Source organism: Lutra lutra, chromosome 10 (genome assembly GCF_902655055.1).
Source record: "Lutra lutra chromosome 10, mLutLut1.2, whole genome shotgun sequence".
In the NCBI taxonomy this organism is placed as follows: domain Eukaryota; kingdom Metazoa; phylum Chordata; class Mammalia; order Carnivora; family Mustelidae; genus Lutra; species Lutra lutra.
Genome location: NC_062287.1, coordinates 9,741,420 through 9,757,879, shown reverse-complemented (window position 1 = coordinate 9,757,879; position 16,460 = coordinate 9,741,420). Strand labels below are relative to the sequence as shown.

General features: G+C 45.2%; 1 protein-coding gene across 24 annotated transcripts in view; it reads right to left on the bottom strand.

Moving 5' to 3' along the window:
- The window catches only part of NCAM1 (neural cell adhesion molecule 1), a 298,788-nt gene extending 282,870 nt beyond the window's left edge, over positions 1-15,918 (bottom strand). For all 24 annotated transcript variants that reach the window (XM_047691566.1, XM_047691573.1, XM_047691575.1 and 21 more), the window contains exon 1: positions 15,667-15,918. In XM_047691566.1, the coding sequence (XP_047547522.1) occupies positions 15,667-15,718 (52 nt within the window). In that variant the 5' untranslated portion in view covers positions 15,719-15,918. The remainder of the gene's footprint in view (positions 1-15,666) is intronic.
- Positions 15,919-16,460: the final 542 nt, after the last annotated feature.

Genomic DNA, 16,460 nt, shown 5'->3' with positions numbered 1-16,460 from the left:
GCATTTCAAGGTTGTTTTTGGTGTCATTCCAAAGGAATAAATATTATAAATGTAACCAAAAACAATTTAAAAAGTGATCTAGAATTTTTTACAAAGCTACTGAACGCATTCATCTTGTATCTCCAACTCGCAGCCCAACTACATGGAACACTGGAGTTATTCCATAAATCCTGGAATTAAGTGACTGTTTCTAATAAATGCTCTTGCTACCCAACAAGGCTGGGACACAGCCATTTGCAAATGTGTTCATGAAACTGCTCTTATTCTGGTTCTCAGCGTCCCTGCCAAGCCCTGTCTTTATATCCAAGAAATGTGGGATCTCAGGCCACCCACCCCAGAATCTTTTGAGGACTTCTTAGTTGAGAAAAGATTCTTCAACACAGAATAGGTTCTTCACAACGGGTCCTAAGTCCCTGAGTTGTCAATTCCCTTGAAGTTAAGAGGCACGTTCTTAGGTCTTTTCTTAGGAGGCACTCCTGGGACATTAGCCTTTTCCTTTAAGAATTCTGCAAGCTTCTTTAAATCTTGAAAATTCCATACTGAAACATGTGAGATGAAACGTTCCAAAGATGTGCTCTGGCTCAAAGCAATTATGAACCCTGAGAGAGATGGGCCATCAGAGGGTTCTCACAGCCTCCTTCAGAATAAAATCGAACAACCCTTCTCCTATCACCACTCCCTCTCATACCACTAACTTCAACTGAACACACATGCACCCAACGGTAAGCCGCAGGACGGTGGGGCCATGTATCTCTTCTCCTACCCTGAATTCTTCTTCACTCCAAGAAGAGACTGAATTTTTATTAGCTGGAGAAGTTCAATCACAGGGAATCTGCTCTTGGGGAATACCGGGCATTGCTGAGGGCAGAAACCCTTCCCTGAAAATAGAGGGATCCCATGAAATCTCAGCTAGTGGATAAAATGCTCCCAAACCATTCATCTCAGAGTAAGACAATAGTTTGACTTAGACCCCCCCCCAGGCTGCAAAATGCTGGGCTCCCTTAAACTGACTGGCCCAAGAGAAAATGCAGGTGCTGAGTGGAGGTGGGTGCCCCCCACCCAATGGATTAGCCGCAGTGAGGTCCACCCCCACAAAGATTCCCCACAGCTTTTCAGTGCCTCGCTCCCAATTCCTAATAAACAGCTAAGGGCCATTATAATTTGAGAAATGAAATGATATGAGACACAAGAGGAGATATAAAACAGACAATAAAGGGAAATTCAGAGGATAAAGAGAATGCAGCAAACAAGAAAATTTTTCTAAAATACGTAGAGACGGGGCGCCTGGGTGGCTCAGTGGGTTAAGCCTCTGCCTTTGGCTCAAGTCATGATCCCAGGGTCCTGGGATTGACACCCCCCCCCAAATCAGGCTCTCTGCTCAGCGGGGAGCCTGTTCCTCCCACCCCCGCCTGCGTCTCTGCCTAATTGTGATCTCTCTCTCTCTCTCTCTCTCTGTCAAATAAACAAATAAAATCTTAAAAAAAAAAAAAAATACTCAGAGATGTAAAAGATGCTCAGACAATAAAAAGGAACTCTTAGGCATCAAAAATATGTTAGCAAAATAGAAAATTCAATATAAAATGGGCAAGAAGCCAATAAAACCTCCCAGAAAGTAAAGGGTGAGAGGTTGGAGGAAAAAAGAAATGAACGATAGGAAAGAGAAGACACCCCCCCCAATAGAGCAATCTAACTTCTGAATAAGAACTCCAGAAAAAAGAGAGAGAAAACAGATATGAATATATCAGATAAATAATGTAGAAACATTTCCTGGCACATAAAAACATGAATTTCCACAGCAAAGTGGCCCACTGAGAATCTACCCCCATAAATAAAAAAAAGACCTACAACAAGGCATAGCATTGTGAAATTCAGAATACTGTAAAGGGAAGATCCTAAGATCTTCTAGAGGAGAAATTGGCAACTTTCATACAAAACATCAGAAATCAGAAGGCACTAGACTTCACAAATGCAACAGTGAAAGGTAGAAAACACAGAGTAACATCTTCAAAATTCTTGGGAGACAAAATTTCCAATCTAGAGAATTGTATACCAGACAAATATAAATTAACTGCTGCAAGCCTAGAAAATCAACAGTCAAGACTGAAGACTGAGAGAAAGATCTAGGATATATGTCCCCTGAAGATGAAAGAAAATAGCCATGTTTGAGCACCGGGAGAGGAAATTTACACATCAGTCTGAGAACTGGACAATGAATTAGTGATAGGTATATAGAAAACCATGCAAAGGAAAAAAAATGATGCCATCATAAACTTCAGGAAAGACAGAAAGTTATATAAGAAAGAAAGTAAAATCCTATAATTAATTGCTCAAGGCTCAGCTGTGAATATTTACATGGTCATAGTAATGTAAACATTAAATACTGTTTAAATCAAAAATAGATAAATTATTATATGAGGACGCCAGGGTAAAGGAAATAAGGGGGTGGGGAGTGTGTAAGAGAAAAATCAACAAATAATATCGAAAACTGAAAAAGTAAGAAAGTAAAAATATGGAGATTAAAAATATATAGAAACAACTAAATGAGTAGAAAGTGGTTGTTCAGGGGAATGGAAATCAGAGGTGGGAAGAACAACGGAGGGATAAGAAGGGGTACTAAGGGTCAAGGCAGAGGACTAATGTTCTGTGTTTCAAGTTTTATAAAATGATTTAACCTTTTAAACAATGTGGACATGACATTTAAAATTTAAAACGTGAATTTAAATTATAAGAAAAAAACTGAATTTAAGAAAGGGAGGAATGACAACAAATGAATTCCAATTGATTGAATAGTTAAGACCTTTAATCTCAATATGTACTTACTATAACTTGGTGGAGAAGAGAGAAACTTGGTGGAGCAGAGAGAAAATGGGTGACACAACTTTTCTCTCTTTTTTTTAAAAGATTTTATTAATTTATTTATTCAACAGAGATCACAAGTAGGCAGAGAAGCAGGCAGAGAGAGAGGAGGAAGCAGGCTCCCTGCTGAGCAGAGAGCCCGATGCGGGACTCGATCCCAGGACCCTGAGATCACGACCTGAGCTGAAGGCAGAGGCCTTAACCCACTGAGCCACCCAGGTGCCCTGACACAACTTCTCTTAATGGCAAATAAATAGCTATGGAATTCAAACCAAGCTGAGAAGCTATATTTAACAAGGTCACTCTATAAGAATGAAACATGAAATCTTTGTCCTAAATCCTTGGTGATTAGAATGTCTCATGATTGAATTTTCCATATGAGCAACACTATTTATACCACCTCTTTCATTCCAGTTTACCACTGGTAAAGACAATGGTATCTACATTTATGTTTGTTTTATGTTTGCAACTATATGGAAACTTCTTGAAATCATACTTCCTTCAGTACCTAGCACAGTGCTGAACACCAAAGACATATGCTGCATAAACCAATCCATACGAGTGTTGCCGCTGCTTGAACGGGCCAGAGTTGTCTCTTCCAAATGAGGTTTAATTATGAAGACCCACTATTCATGTTACACTGTGTTATAGACAATCCCTTGGCATTTTGAGATATATAGAGCTAGTTTTTCAGTTGAATACTGAATGGCTGAGACTGACATGTTTTTTGTGTTCTTGAATCTGTTTTTCCTAAATTTTCCATCCACTGAAGTTATTATATCTTACTATCAATGTACCTGTACCTAACAGTCATGTTTCTTTGATTCTAATCTAAGACCCCTTCTAAATGTGGTAGAAGGAAATTGGAAATTAATTGAGAATATATGCACTCTTTCTGGAAAAAAAAAAAGTGGGGGGGGGCTAAAGGGCTTCCCTATCGGTCAAATGCATACAATGAAATTTGGGATATCTATTTTGGCTATCCAAAGGCGTCTTTCCCTCACTTCTTCATTCTTTCCCCTTACTCTTCATGCTTCATGTTCCAAAGATTTAAGGTTGCCAGACAAATGACTTCCAGATTAATGAAGTGTCACCAATATGATCTTTAGCAGCAACCATTATTTAAGTACACTAAATTTTATGGCTCTACCATTATGGTGAATTGACAGATTTAATATTAACCCTATGCAAATAGTAACCCTATGCAAATATAAATCTACATAAACCAATTTATTTTTTAAAATTCTACTTTTTTCAGAACCAAGATCTACTCGACTTTGCTTCCACGGGAGCTGAAACAGCTAAGCCATTGGCCGTGGTGTTTCCAACTCAGCTGCAATTCATGGTGATCCCGAACTGTCAGAGAATGAAAACTAAATGGGAAAAAATGTGATTCTAATTATAATCAATACTTAAATCCAACACTAATTGTACAGCCCTTCACTGTGAACTTTAACAGAAAAAGGGAAAATGGGGGAAAAAATGACTGAGCTTACTGTGTGCCAGACAGTTGCATAAATTACCTCATTTCATCCTCACAATAACCCTATTAGGGGGGTATTATTATTCCTGTTTCACAGGGAAATGAACTGAGCATAGGAGAGATAAAATTACTGGCTCAAGGTCATGAAAGCACGAGAGCCGCCCTACAAAATGCCAAGTTTGATGCCAAAGGCTCCCGAGGCGCCCCCTACGGAGTGCATTGCTCAACAACACCAAAAGGAGACCGTAAATTAAGAAAGGAAGATAAATTGTATTATAACTCAGATCAGAGAGCCTGCACTGGATTTGCATCTTCTCATGCTCCTGACAGCAGTGACCAAGTTGTACCCTGAAACCAGTTCTCATACAGCAACTGCAGCTCAACTAGCGATTGGCAGCATCTCACAGACAGAAGGGACGCTCGCAGACGCAGCACGAGTAAAGAGCTTCAGTAGTCAGTCACGCCGTGTCCACTCTTGTGCGGATCTGGTAAAAACGACCCATCTACACTGTGACAAACTGAACAAACTTCAAAAGATGTTGCTCTCAACAAACTTTTTTTTAGAGGTATAGAATGAAAGTATGAGTATCATGGGCAGTGAAGCAAAGGAAAACAAAACCGTCTAAAATGCAGCGCCTGCCATGATGAATGAAATCCCTGGGGAGAAAACCCTCTTAACATTATTCACTTCCTCTCAGATGAGCCCATCTCATTGTCCTTTGCAAGGTTTGTTCATCGCCTGGGTCTTTTCCTTTGTGCAGATACGTGTGCCCAGATGGCCCCCCGGTGTGAAGCCTTCCCCCAACCCAACACCCCATTCTTCCCTTCTTTGTGGTCAAGTATGCTGAATATCGGCTTCTGTCAGTCCCTGACTCTGAGAACATGAATCCACCATCCAACTAAAATTCTCTAAGATCCCCCCAAAGATCCTCCTCTGAAACAAATTCCAAGTTTCTACTTGTGCCTCATCTTCCTGACACGCATAACCCACAGTAACCACTGCCCTCTTTTTAATACAGTGTTTGTTTTGTAATGCAAATACAAAGCAAGATATGCTCATTAGAGAAAACTCAGATGGCATTAAAAAAATGTGTCTTCTTCCAGGCTTAAGAAATGAAAGGAATGTTTTAAAAAACAAAATCGGTATTATATATACCATTTGTTTCCAACTTTTGTCCACCTAACATTATTCTTCTCTAACCAAAGCATCCATGCCACTAGGCAGGCTCCGGTTGCCCCCTCCCTGCCTTTTTGTTCAATATTGCCTTCCGAATTATGGACAAGATGCCGTCCTAAATGCTACATAAATACTACCACATGAATACTTCTGGGTGTGATGAAGATTCTACAATGCACGGATTGTAACCCACGGTATTTTTTCTCCACTGAAAAGGGACAAAAATATAGATGACTATGATCCCTCAGTCTTCCTGGTCTCCCTGGCTGGGCTCCCTGCAGCTTCCTCCCAAACATGCAACAGATAAACTACCTCATCCAGGCTTCCCCTGTGCACTGTGAAATCCTTCCTACAAAGCCTCCAGCTCTCACCACGCTGGGGAGGGGTCTCCAACCTCCCCTGCTGCCCACGTCATCTATACTCTGCCTCGGAAATCTCAGCCACATCTCTGGCTTTAGATGCTACCCGATATTCCCAGTTGTCTTTCCATTCTCCACTAGAATGTAGGCTTCACTAGAGAGTAGGCTTTCCAAGGTCAAGGTATTGTACTACTGAGTTTGGGGGCTTTGTTTTACACCCACAGCTAACAGACCGCACACATGCTCAGTAAGGATTTCTGCCCTTACTTCTTCTCCCTCTGCCCCAAATCTATTAGCCCTCTGCCCTACACCTTCTCTGTACCGCACATTGGTTTAGCCTCTGTCTAGTCCCATAATATCTATGATATTATTTTGATCTGAGCCATATAATTAGGCATGTTTACCCTCACAACCGGGTCAATAAAAAGTTCCACAAAATAACACTTACCCTTGCTACATAAGATATACATACTCCCTTTTCCATTCTATTCCATTTCCTTTTTCCTCCATTTCCCCTTCCCTCTTTCCTTTCCTTCTTTTTCCTCTTTTTTAATGCTGGCAGAAGTCTACTAAATAGTTATCAGCACCCACAGCTGAAAAATACTGACCTAGAAGGTAAGATACCAAGATGCCCAATTTTTTCCCCTAAAACTTCATGTGTTTTTACTGAGGTCTACCTTTCATTCAAGGTAACCCCTTTTCTCAGTCTCCTCATCACACTGACTGTTCCATGATTTCATTCCCTTGGGTTTGTGACTTCAATATTGTTCTCTCTCCCAGTCACCTCCCATGTTGGACCTCTCAACTACTCCAGTTTTTCGCTTTGTCATCTCTGACATGTCAGCTGTGTGCATTTTTTAAACCTTATCCAAAACCATTACAAGGGTATCTTTCCAAGATTATCTGTTTTACAAACTATATCACCACCGGAATCCTTTAACAAACCCCTCTGGAACCATAAAAATTTGATTTTTATAAAATGGTCTAAAATTTTATTTTTGTGAAGCAAAAATCCTTTTTCTGGCCCGGTATTTTGTCCACCCGCTGGCGTGGCTACTACAGAAACAGACACTCCACTGCACTGACCCCAGCAGTCCACTCCCACTTCCCTCCCTGGGAATTCGTGTCTAGCATCGAACACACAGCCCAGCACAGCACCTGATCAAGCATTACCACTGAACATCTTCTCAAATGTTTTAGAAGACTTCTCCAACGTCCCTGTCCCTCGTCTAGCACTTAAGATTTCAGTTCTCCAGCTAGATTCGTCCTGTCCTCCCTCTCCCTAGTTGTCCTTACGCCCCTGGGGGTCCACATCCATCACTAGCTCGTCCACACCTTCTGTACACACCAAAAGCATCTGAGATGATTTTTTTTGTCATACTTAATAATTCCTACAATTAATACCTGTCTCCTTCTTTCAGGCGCTGATTCATGTAGTACCTCTCACGATTTCCTAACCGTCTGAACTAAGTGTTTCCTCTCTACCCATCTGACAGCCGCTGCAGGCCTGGTATAGCATTCTTCCATTTATTTCATTTTCTCCCTCAGCCTGCAGCACAGAACTTTGTGTATCATATTCCCAGGACACATATTTTGTAACATCTCAAAGAAAACCTCCACTCAAGATGTACTTTTTTTGAAATAATGTGTAGCCTTTATTTATTTATTTATTTATTTATTTATTTATTTAGAGAGAGAGAGAGTGTGTGTGTGTGTGTGTGTGTGTGTGTGTGTGTGTGTGTGCAAGCAGGGGAGAGGGCAGAAGGAGAGGGAGAGAGAGAATCTTAAGCAAATTCCACGGGGCTCGACCTCACGACCCTGAGATCAGGACCTGAGCAGAAATCAAGAATCACACTTAACCGCAGGCCGGCACCCACAGTGAGTGGACTCAACCTAGACCTATCAACCCCCAGCGCTCTCGGTTCGCCCCTCCACTGTGTCACTCCTCCCACACCTGGGCAGACAACAAGCAAATGCGCCTCTGATGCTATGTGTATTCAAACTATCCTCACTGCAGAACGTGATGACTGCAGCCCACCGCAGCAGGTTACCGTCCCAGCCTCACCCGTGTAAGTCACTTAGCCCTTTCTCAGCGCCAGCTCCTATATCAAGACCTAACACGATGTGGCCTCATAGAGCTTCTCCCCACCGCCCCCACAGCCAGTCTCGGGCTGCTTCTCACCACGTCCCCACACCCTGTTCCATCCGCATCAGTGTGGGCATTCCTCTCTCAAACACCGGAATCGTCCTGCTCCACGGACTGAAGGCCAACTCGTGCCCCACGCCCAGCTCAAGGAAGCCCACGCAGACTTAAGTGCTTCCTTCCTTGGGCTCCGATGGCATTTGATCCACATCTCTATTTCTAGGCAGAGTATATCTGTCTCCCACGTAAACTCTAGAGCCAGAAGCAGAGCTTACTTGACTTTATAATCTGAAACCCAGAACAATTCCTGAAGCAACTTAACCTTCTCAGATTTCAGGAAAGTTTGCTGAATTGAGGAATTTGAGAGTGTTTGCTGTGATTCCCTGTCTGTTGAATTAGGCAATCAACCATGCCTTAAACGAGAATACCATCTGTCCTTCCTATTTCACGGAGTTCTTTAAACGTCACCTCCTCACCCCACCCCAACCACGCAGTCAAAGGTGGTTTCCCCCCAATAATCATAGTAGCCTGTTCTTTTCCTGAGTTTCAATCAGGACACGGGGTTATAAATATATGTGCGTGTGACTTGTTTCATGTCTGTGTTCCTCCACACTTAGACTGGACGCTCCAGGAAGACAGAGATGATGTATGCTTACCGCTAGGTTCTCAGAACACAGAACTCAATAAATGTTTAGTGAACAAATGATATGAAGATTAAATGACAGAATGCAAATCAAAACTCTGGGATTGGCTAATGATGATCAAGACACGACTATTGGGATTATCAATGCGGTTTCTCTCCTCTTAGATAGCTGACACAAAATCTGAGTCTCCTCTCCAAAACAACATATGCCTTGCAGTTGGCAAAACTACTTCCTGTCCTGCCAGTAGGGCACTTATGTCTCACTCATTTGAATAATAATAGCAATCACTTTATTTTATTCCAGATAGTAATTTACAAAAATATAAGCAGTGAGAAATATTAAATCACCTGAGGCCTTACTTAAGATTTTCTATAAAATAAGGTCAAATGGCTTCTTCTTTCCAAAAATAATTTTGATTTTGATGTATGATTCTGATCTTCAAAGCACAAAGCAACCTTTATGAGATACATACTTAACAAACCAGAACGATTAGTCTCTATTCTCAAGCAAGTGGACCCAAGCAGACCAAGACACGGCTGCTAACACTGGGTCAGATCTGCAGGGCCCCACATTGCATGGGCTCCTGCCAAGGCTCCGTGGGCTGGGGACCTGCCCATGTGTTCCATAGGCATTTATCTTCTACATTTTCCAGAAGCAAGAATTTTGTATTGTCCTCAAGGAAGGCCTTCCAAATTGTACATCCCTCAGGCCCCATGAAACCCACACCAACCCTTGTGCTAATGTCTTCAACCTCATAATGAGATCACTTCTCTAACATATTCACAACCAAGATGACAATGCAGGCGTATTTAACAAGATTTTTTTTTAAGTCAAGTTCTAATCATTGAAGGAGTCATGTTCTCAGAATATCCTTTTTTATGTCCTCCTGAAAAGAGCACTACATCAGAGTATCATTTTTTTTCTAGATCCAGAATACATCCCTCTTTCTCATTAATAACGGAGCTTGCATGCACTAAAGGCCTGTGATCTCTAAACCATTCACAGCTCAAAAATGGAGGCATTGCTAATTTTGCCATTTTGCAGAAGGGGAAGTTGAAGCTTGGGGAAGTTGAAGCTTAGGGAAACTGAATGACTCGAGCAAGACTGGACAGTAATTAAGGGATACATGCAGCATGGCTGGGCTTTCAACCTGGGGTTGCAGGCCACTCTTAATCTCTCCACAGTTCTACCCTCCAGCTTCCTTGACAGCAGAAAGTATGTCATCTCAGTCTTTTGTAATTTCCCACGAAGCTGATGATAAAAAGCTGGCACTCAATAAATACATTTGATCAACTTTTAAGAGAACACCTAATGTAACACAATTCCAAACACTGTGACATTACTAGGGATATTCCTCAACGATGAGGTAATCAGATACCAAAGGCTTCTCGCATGTGATCCCAGGAATAACACAGACAGAAAACAGGGCCAGATGTTGCCAGTGTTTGCAGCTACAAATCAGAAAGTCCCGGGTGAGAAGAGAGAGTAGAGTACAGGTTACACGGTAGCCTCTCAAGTCCCATCAGTGATGGGAATCGGTCTTTGAATCCAAAAGGAAAACGTATTTACTTCTGTATGGGAGAAAAGGAATGCACAACAGGTTTATTAAAACCTTTTTTTTTTCCCCAAAAACACATGTACCCAAGATGGAGCAAATGGCTTATCCTTCGGTGTAGTCCTCTGAGCCTCCCCCACCACCCGCTCAAGCTTCCTTGTTAGAAGCTACATGAACACCCAAGAAGGGAGAAGTGTGCCATCCTAACTAAAAGCAGTTAACTACATGGCTGCATGTAGACGTGACCTAAAGCCGTCTTAACTGTAATTGAAACTGTATTGAAACTGCCTGAACAGGTGCCATTTGGCACCAAGACCGACATCAGAAGGCAATGCCCCTAATGAGCATCTTCAGCTGAGAGACAGCATTTCAACACCTTTAAATGAAAGGGTACAATGGCACCAGCGGCAACGCCAAATAATTTACATCCCTTTACATCAGCAAATGGTTTTAAGGTTTGGCACCAAGAGTTAATATAAGGGAAAAGTTTAAAGGTGACATGACTGTGACCTTCAGATAGACTTGTGGATTTTACTGCCCTACAGTAGTGAGCACATGTACCTGTACTCTTGATAACAGGCTTGCCAGGGTTGTTTCCTCACAGTAAACACCGGGACCCTCGTGGACACCAACTCCCTAGGATTCAGAGGGATCCCTGGCCATCTCCCTCTTGCTAAGAGGATGTCTCTTACAGTATTGCTCAGAGACCTACTATTTTAGGACATGTATAAAATGTTCTTCTGAATTTTTCTCATTTCTTCTTTTTTAACTAAAGGAACCTTAACTACTTAAGTCTTTTTTAATTCAAAAGTCAAGTAGTCATTATGACTACATAGCCAAGTTGATTTGTGGTTCCAATTTTGTCTGATTTGTAACCCATTTTTAAGACTAGTAAAACACTATTTGTAATTTGCTGCCATTTCTTTTAAAGTTCCAGATGTTTCTTAGCCTGTATATTTGTCAGATCCCTAAACTGAGGAATTATCGGTTATGGAAGCTACACTGAAATATTCATCTTGACACCAAAAAACATTTGTGTGCTTAAAACTCAATACTTCAACAGTACTGGAGAGCCTTTTCCAAATTCCTTTGTCTCCTCTCAGGCTGTCTGTTCCCAGAAGACTGATGACAGCAGGTGCGGTCCCTTCCTCTCCCCTCCCTGCCCATTGGTTCTGCTCTCCATCACCACAAACCCAAGATGGGCCGGGAAAGTTCAAACCGTTCTTTAGCAACAGGTAATGAATCACTTATTTCGCACAGAGACAGGAAGGACTGTCTGTAAAATCTCTCTGGAGGTCGGCCAGTAGTATTAAAGTCACTTTCTGTCTGGAGAATAGCCACACTTCCTTCACGTTGAAGATGTAAATATGGGGAACTCATCAAACTCATTTTAAATAGAGACTTTGTCACCTTAAAACATTTAAGTGGTTGGATCAGAAGTTCCAAAGTCCATATTTCAAGCAACGTAAAGTTTACAAGATGCTGTCTATAATTTAAGAAACTGAGTTCCATAGCAAACAAACATATCTGTCATGCCTAAAGATTAGGTTTTGAATGAGAAAATGGTGCTATTTATTTTGGAAGGAAATTAAGACCTTGTTCCCTGTGACAGAAAAATATAGATACAGATTACTTATATTAAATTACATATTACCGATCTGAGGTAGTCAATTAATGATGAATGTATTCCAAAGAGAAGTACTATGCAAAACTCTGAATTGTGGGGCTCCGTGTGACTAATTGCTCTCTCTTATCTCTGCCTTGAGTAAGCACCCACAGCCCATGAGAATAGCACATCCACCATAATTTTGGGGCTTGGGAGCATTTTTGCAAACAATTACTGCCTTAATTCTTGAACTATGGTGCTCAAAAAATAGTCACCAGTTAAATCAACAAATCCTTAATCAATTAGCATAGAGACTTGGATGAACCTTCTTTGTTGAACAAGAATATGTCCTGCTATTTCCTGCTATTCCAGCATTATTTTTAAAAAATAGATCCTGGTTAAATGTCGTCAAGTTCAAGCTGTTGGGGGAAAAAGGGGAAAGTTTCATGAAAAACTGACTTTAAAAGAAATGTAAATTGCCAGACTAAAGGAAACAGCGTGATTGGTAGATCTTGGGAAGCTCCACAGCAGGGATAGTAACTCAAAAACTATTAAATAAAGGACAGGCCACACTTCCACAATATCTGGCTTATATTCTCTTTGTGTTTAACTGTTGAATTTTAAATAAATTCTGAGTTATTTTCAGTATTTTAATGTTGGCTAATATTTGTTGAAAGAAAATTAGCCTTTGGTTTTGGGACAGAGTCATGAAAGTTGTACCACATTCTTGAATACGACTACATTACATTCAGTTACAGCTGTGTTCAGAAACACATTTTTGGTCTTAAAACAAAAATCAACAATGAGAAAAAATACAGCTCAGCATTACTACAGCATTGTTACATCAAACTTGGCTGAAACACCTCTTGGTAATTCATTTAGTGAGGAGTATTATGTATACTTATATAGGAGCTAGCTGCTTTTGTAAGGCAGCAAAGATGCCCTTTGTTCTTAATCCAGTGCTATCTTGTTAGAAAACCAGTCCTATTCATTCCTTCACTCTGGCAAGTAAAATTGGCAGAGGACTGTAAAATTGTCAAAGAAACATATCACTTAACCATTCCAGATAATTCAAATAACTTTTCCACAAAACATCCCAAATCGCTGTTAGAACAGACTCAAATTTTCTATTCCACAACCATGCATTTTATTCCTAAACAGCAAAAGACACCAAAATGAGAAAGGCTGCAGACTTGATTTGTTTTGTGTCAATAAGGTCAGTATACCTTGTATCTAAATTTTCATTTGCACTGTGTGAAGTGCAGAGACTGAAGTACCATTGTCCCTGAAGATGATATAACATTTGAGGACAAAATAATAATAGTAGTAATAATTACTATTATAATTATAGTAACATCATTATTACTATGTATACACAGACACATGGATGTGTGTGTATATATCATCTTTATTTTTCCCCTAACCCTATGACTAAGGTCTTCGATTTTTTTTTTTAAACTATGGTATTATCAGTACTTTAACAAAAAATTCTCTTTGGAAAACGGTTCAACTTCTTTCTTTTGTTAAGCAACCATGTATGCGTTTCATGTTCTGCCTTGCCCCATCCTCACGGTCCCTGGGCCAGGTCCACGGTCCCAGACGCCGCTTTCCTTCCAGAGAACACTGCTCAGAATGCCACACTTGTCTGGGCGGCCATCAGATCCCAGTCCCGGACTCCCTGGGCGTGTACCAGCCTGAGCCTGCCTTCAAATCGGAACACCGAAGGTTCCACCCATCACAGTGGCGGAAAGGTAGGCTGGCGATCCCCCAAAGATCAGGTCTCCTTGGCCACACCCCCACCTCGAGGGGAGGAGGTCCCAGAAACGCAAGGCCCCGGGAGGGCCGGGAGCGCGCAGGGACCGCGCCGGCCGGACAGAAAACGGCAAGCACGGGGCGGCCCCTGCCAGGTGGCGGCAGGACCCAGCGATCTGCCGACTGGGGCTGGCCCGCAGCTGGGGGCTCTCCCCGCCAACCCCCACTAGGTCCCCACCCCCAGCTTCGCCCCCGGCCCGCAGCCGGCAGGTCGGCGCACGCGCGTCGGTGTGCCCAGCCCCGGCACCCTCCCGGGCGACGCTGTCGGGCCGGGACAACGCGGGCGGAGTGCGCGTCCCGGGTGGGGGGCGAGAGGGACGCCTCGGGTCTACGCGAGATAGGCGCGAGTGGGCGAGCACGGACGGGACGGACCTCCCGGGGACACCTGGACTCCATCTTCTTTCCTCCAGACTGTGGGGCCGACCACGGGGCGGGGTTTCTCCTGGCGGGGTGAGCGAGACCGTTAGGCTGGAACACCGGGAGACGGTCCTGGCAGCTCCGGGCCGCCACCCGCGCCGCAATAAAAGCCTCTCGCGGCTTCCCGCCCAGCCAGCCTCGCTCTGATTGGTCGCCATGGGAGAGGGACCCGACTTGGCTGGAGGCGGCGGCCGGGGCTGCTCCCGTGCCGCCCGGGGAGGGCACGCCCCGCGCGCTCCCCCACCCGGAATGGGCCGTCTAGGGCAGCACCCGCGGCGGCACCTGGCAGCGGCAGTCGCGACACACAGGCCCCTCCGCCCGGCTTTCCCCGGGCGCTTCCCAGCACACGCCCCCTGCCCGGAATGTACGCCCATCCCACCCAGCTCTCTGCGGCCCCTGCTCCTTTTCTTACCCCCTTCCCGACCGTCCACGCCAGAGCGCAAATCCCTGGGTGGGGTGGGGTGGGGTGGGGTGGGGTGGGGTGGGGAGAGCAGCTGGAGGGGAGGGTAGGCACGCACTGAAAAATCTTCAGGGAGGCCGGGATAGAAATACACCAAATGAAATGAACCTCCGGAACGCAGAGGTTTTCTGGGCGGCGGCGGCGCAGCCCCCGCCACCCGCGGCAGCATCCCTCGGCTGTCTTCCCCTCGGTTCCCTATTGTTCGCACTTTGCAAGGATCAGGAACCTCGCCCAAAGAAAGGAGGCTAGGGCGAGGTGTTGCGGGCGGCTACCTGCCATTCTTCTCGCGCACCGTGCAACACGGGGCTCGCGGCGCGTGTGAAGGCACACGCGCGCACACACACGCGCACACACACCAGGCAGCCCGATCACGCCCTCCTCGCCCTCCGCCCCTCCGCCCCTCCGCCCCTCCGCACTTCCTCCTGTCAAAACGCGGCGCTCGGCCCTCCCATCCCTCCGTGCTCCCGGCCGAGAGCAGGCTTTGCAAGTAACCAGCAATTTGGCAAATGAAAAACTAACGTCATATCGACGGGGGTGCAACAACGGCCACACAGCCCTGAGATTCTGCCCATTTCGCCCCATTTTGCAAACCGTTATTCAGTCTGGGCGGGGATGGGGGGCTGGGCGCGAAGGCGGTGAGCCCCACTTTATTAGACCCGGGGAAATAACGATGGGGCGGCTGCCCCGGCCTTATTGTTCACTCGTCGCGGAGCCGGGGCTGACAAGCCCCTTCCCCGCGAAACCCAAGCTCGCGCGGCGGCACCGCGGAGCCGCGGCACCCCCGCCCCGCCGCCCGCTTCGGGGAAGGAGCGCTGCCCAGCACCCGCGCGGCCGTAGCGCTCTCGGGACCGACCCCGGGAGCAGGAGACTCCGCTCCCCGCGCCGCCGGCACACAAAGTGGGAAGGGCGGGCGCGCAGGAGGCGCGGCGGGCGCTCGCGGCGCTCGGAGGCAGCCCCGGTCCGGCGCAGCCTGGGAGAGCGCGGGGTTCCGCGGGGCAGCAAGGGCGACGCGCTCCTTCCTCAGCTCAACGACAACGACCACCCTTAGCGTTCCACGTAAAGCCACCCCAGATAGCAGTGTCCTCGGGGGAGAAGGAGGGGGAAGGGGGCAATCAGTACATCAGTCTGAGAATAATCATAATTTCAAAATGTACCTGCAGTTCCCAGGAAAAACAAAGTCCAGATGAGATCCTTAGTTTGCAGCATTGTAATCTGCTGGCTGGGAGGGATGTTCTTGCCGCGGTAAATTCTATGCACCCCCCCTTGCAGAGTGTGGACGGCGGCAGAGCAACAGACCTAGGGGCAGACAATTGCCAGGCTGAGTATGATTATTTTTGCAGAATTGTTTCCTGCCAGCGGCTGCCGAGCTGCGTTCACGCGCTGATCGGAGAATGAGTGACAGTCCCAGCCTCAGCACACTCGCAACTCGGAGATCCTTGCGCTGGCCCGGGTTCGCTTTGATGGAACTGGGGATGGGAGCGGGGGGCGGGGGGCGGGGGTGAGAACCTCACTGTGTCCTTCCACCACGCCGGCCACAAATAGTGCCGAACATCAAGGAGGTAAGAGAGACAGGGGAGGCAGATGCGGCCGCCTGCAAAACGCGGCCTGGAGCCGCCGGAGGAGTCGGGCTCTTTCACACGCAGTCTTCCAGGCAGAGCTGGGATTTCTTCTTTTCACACTTCTCCCCCACGCCTCCGTGGCCCCTCCTGCCATCCAGCCTTCCTTAATCGGGAAGGCGGATATTTTAATAACTAGTAAATAAAAGAAACAAAATCTTAGGTTTGGTTAGGTTTTCAAAGTTGTCGAATCTCCATTTAGATCTTAAGATCCTTGAAACACAAGTATAGCCTAGGATATTTCTTTTTTTTTTTTTTAATGCAGGAAATTAAAAATTTGGAGAGGGATGGAGACAGATTGCTGTTGCAGGGTTCTGCTTTGTTTTTGTTTT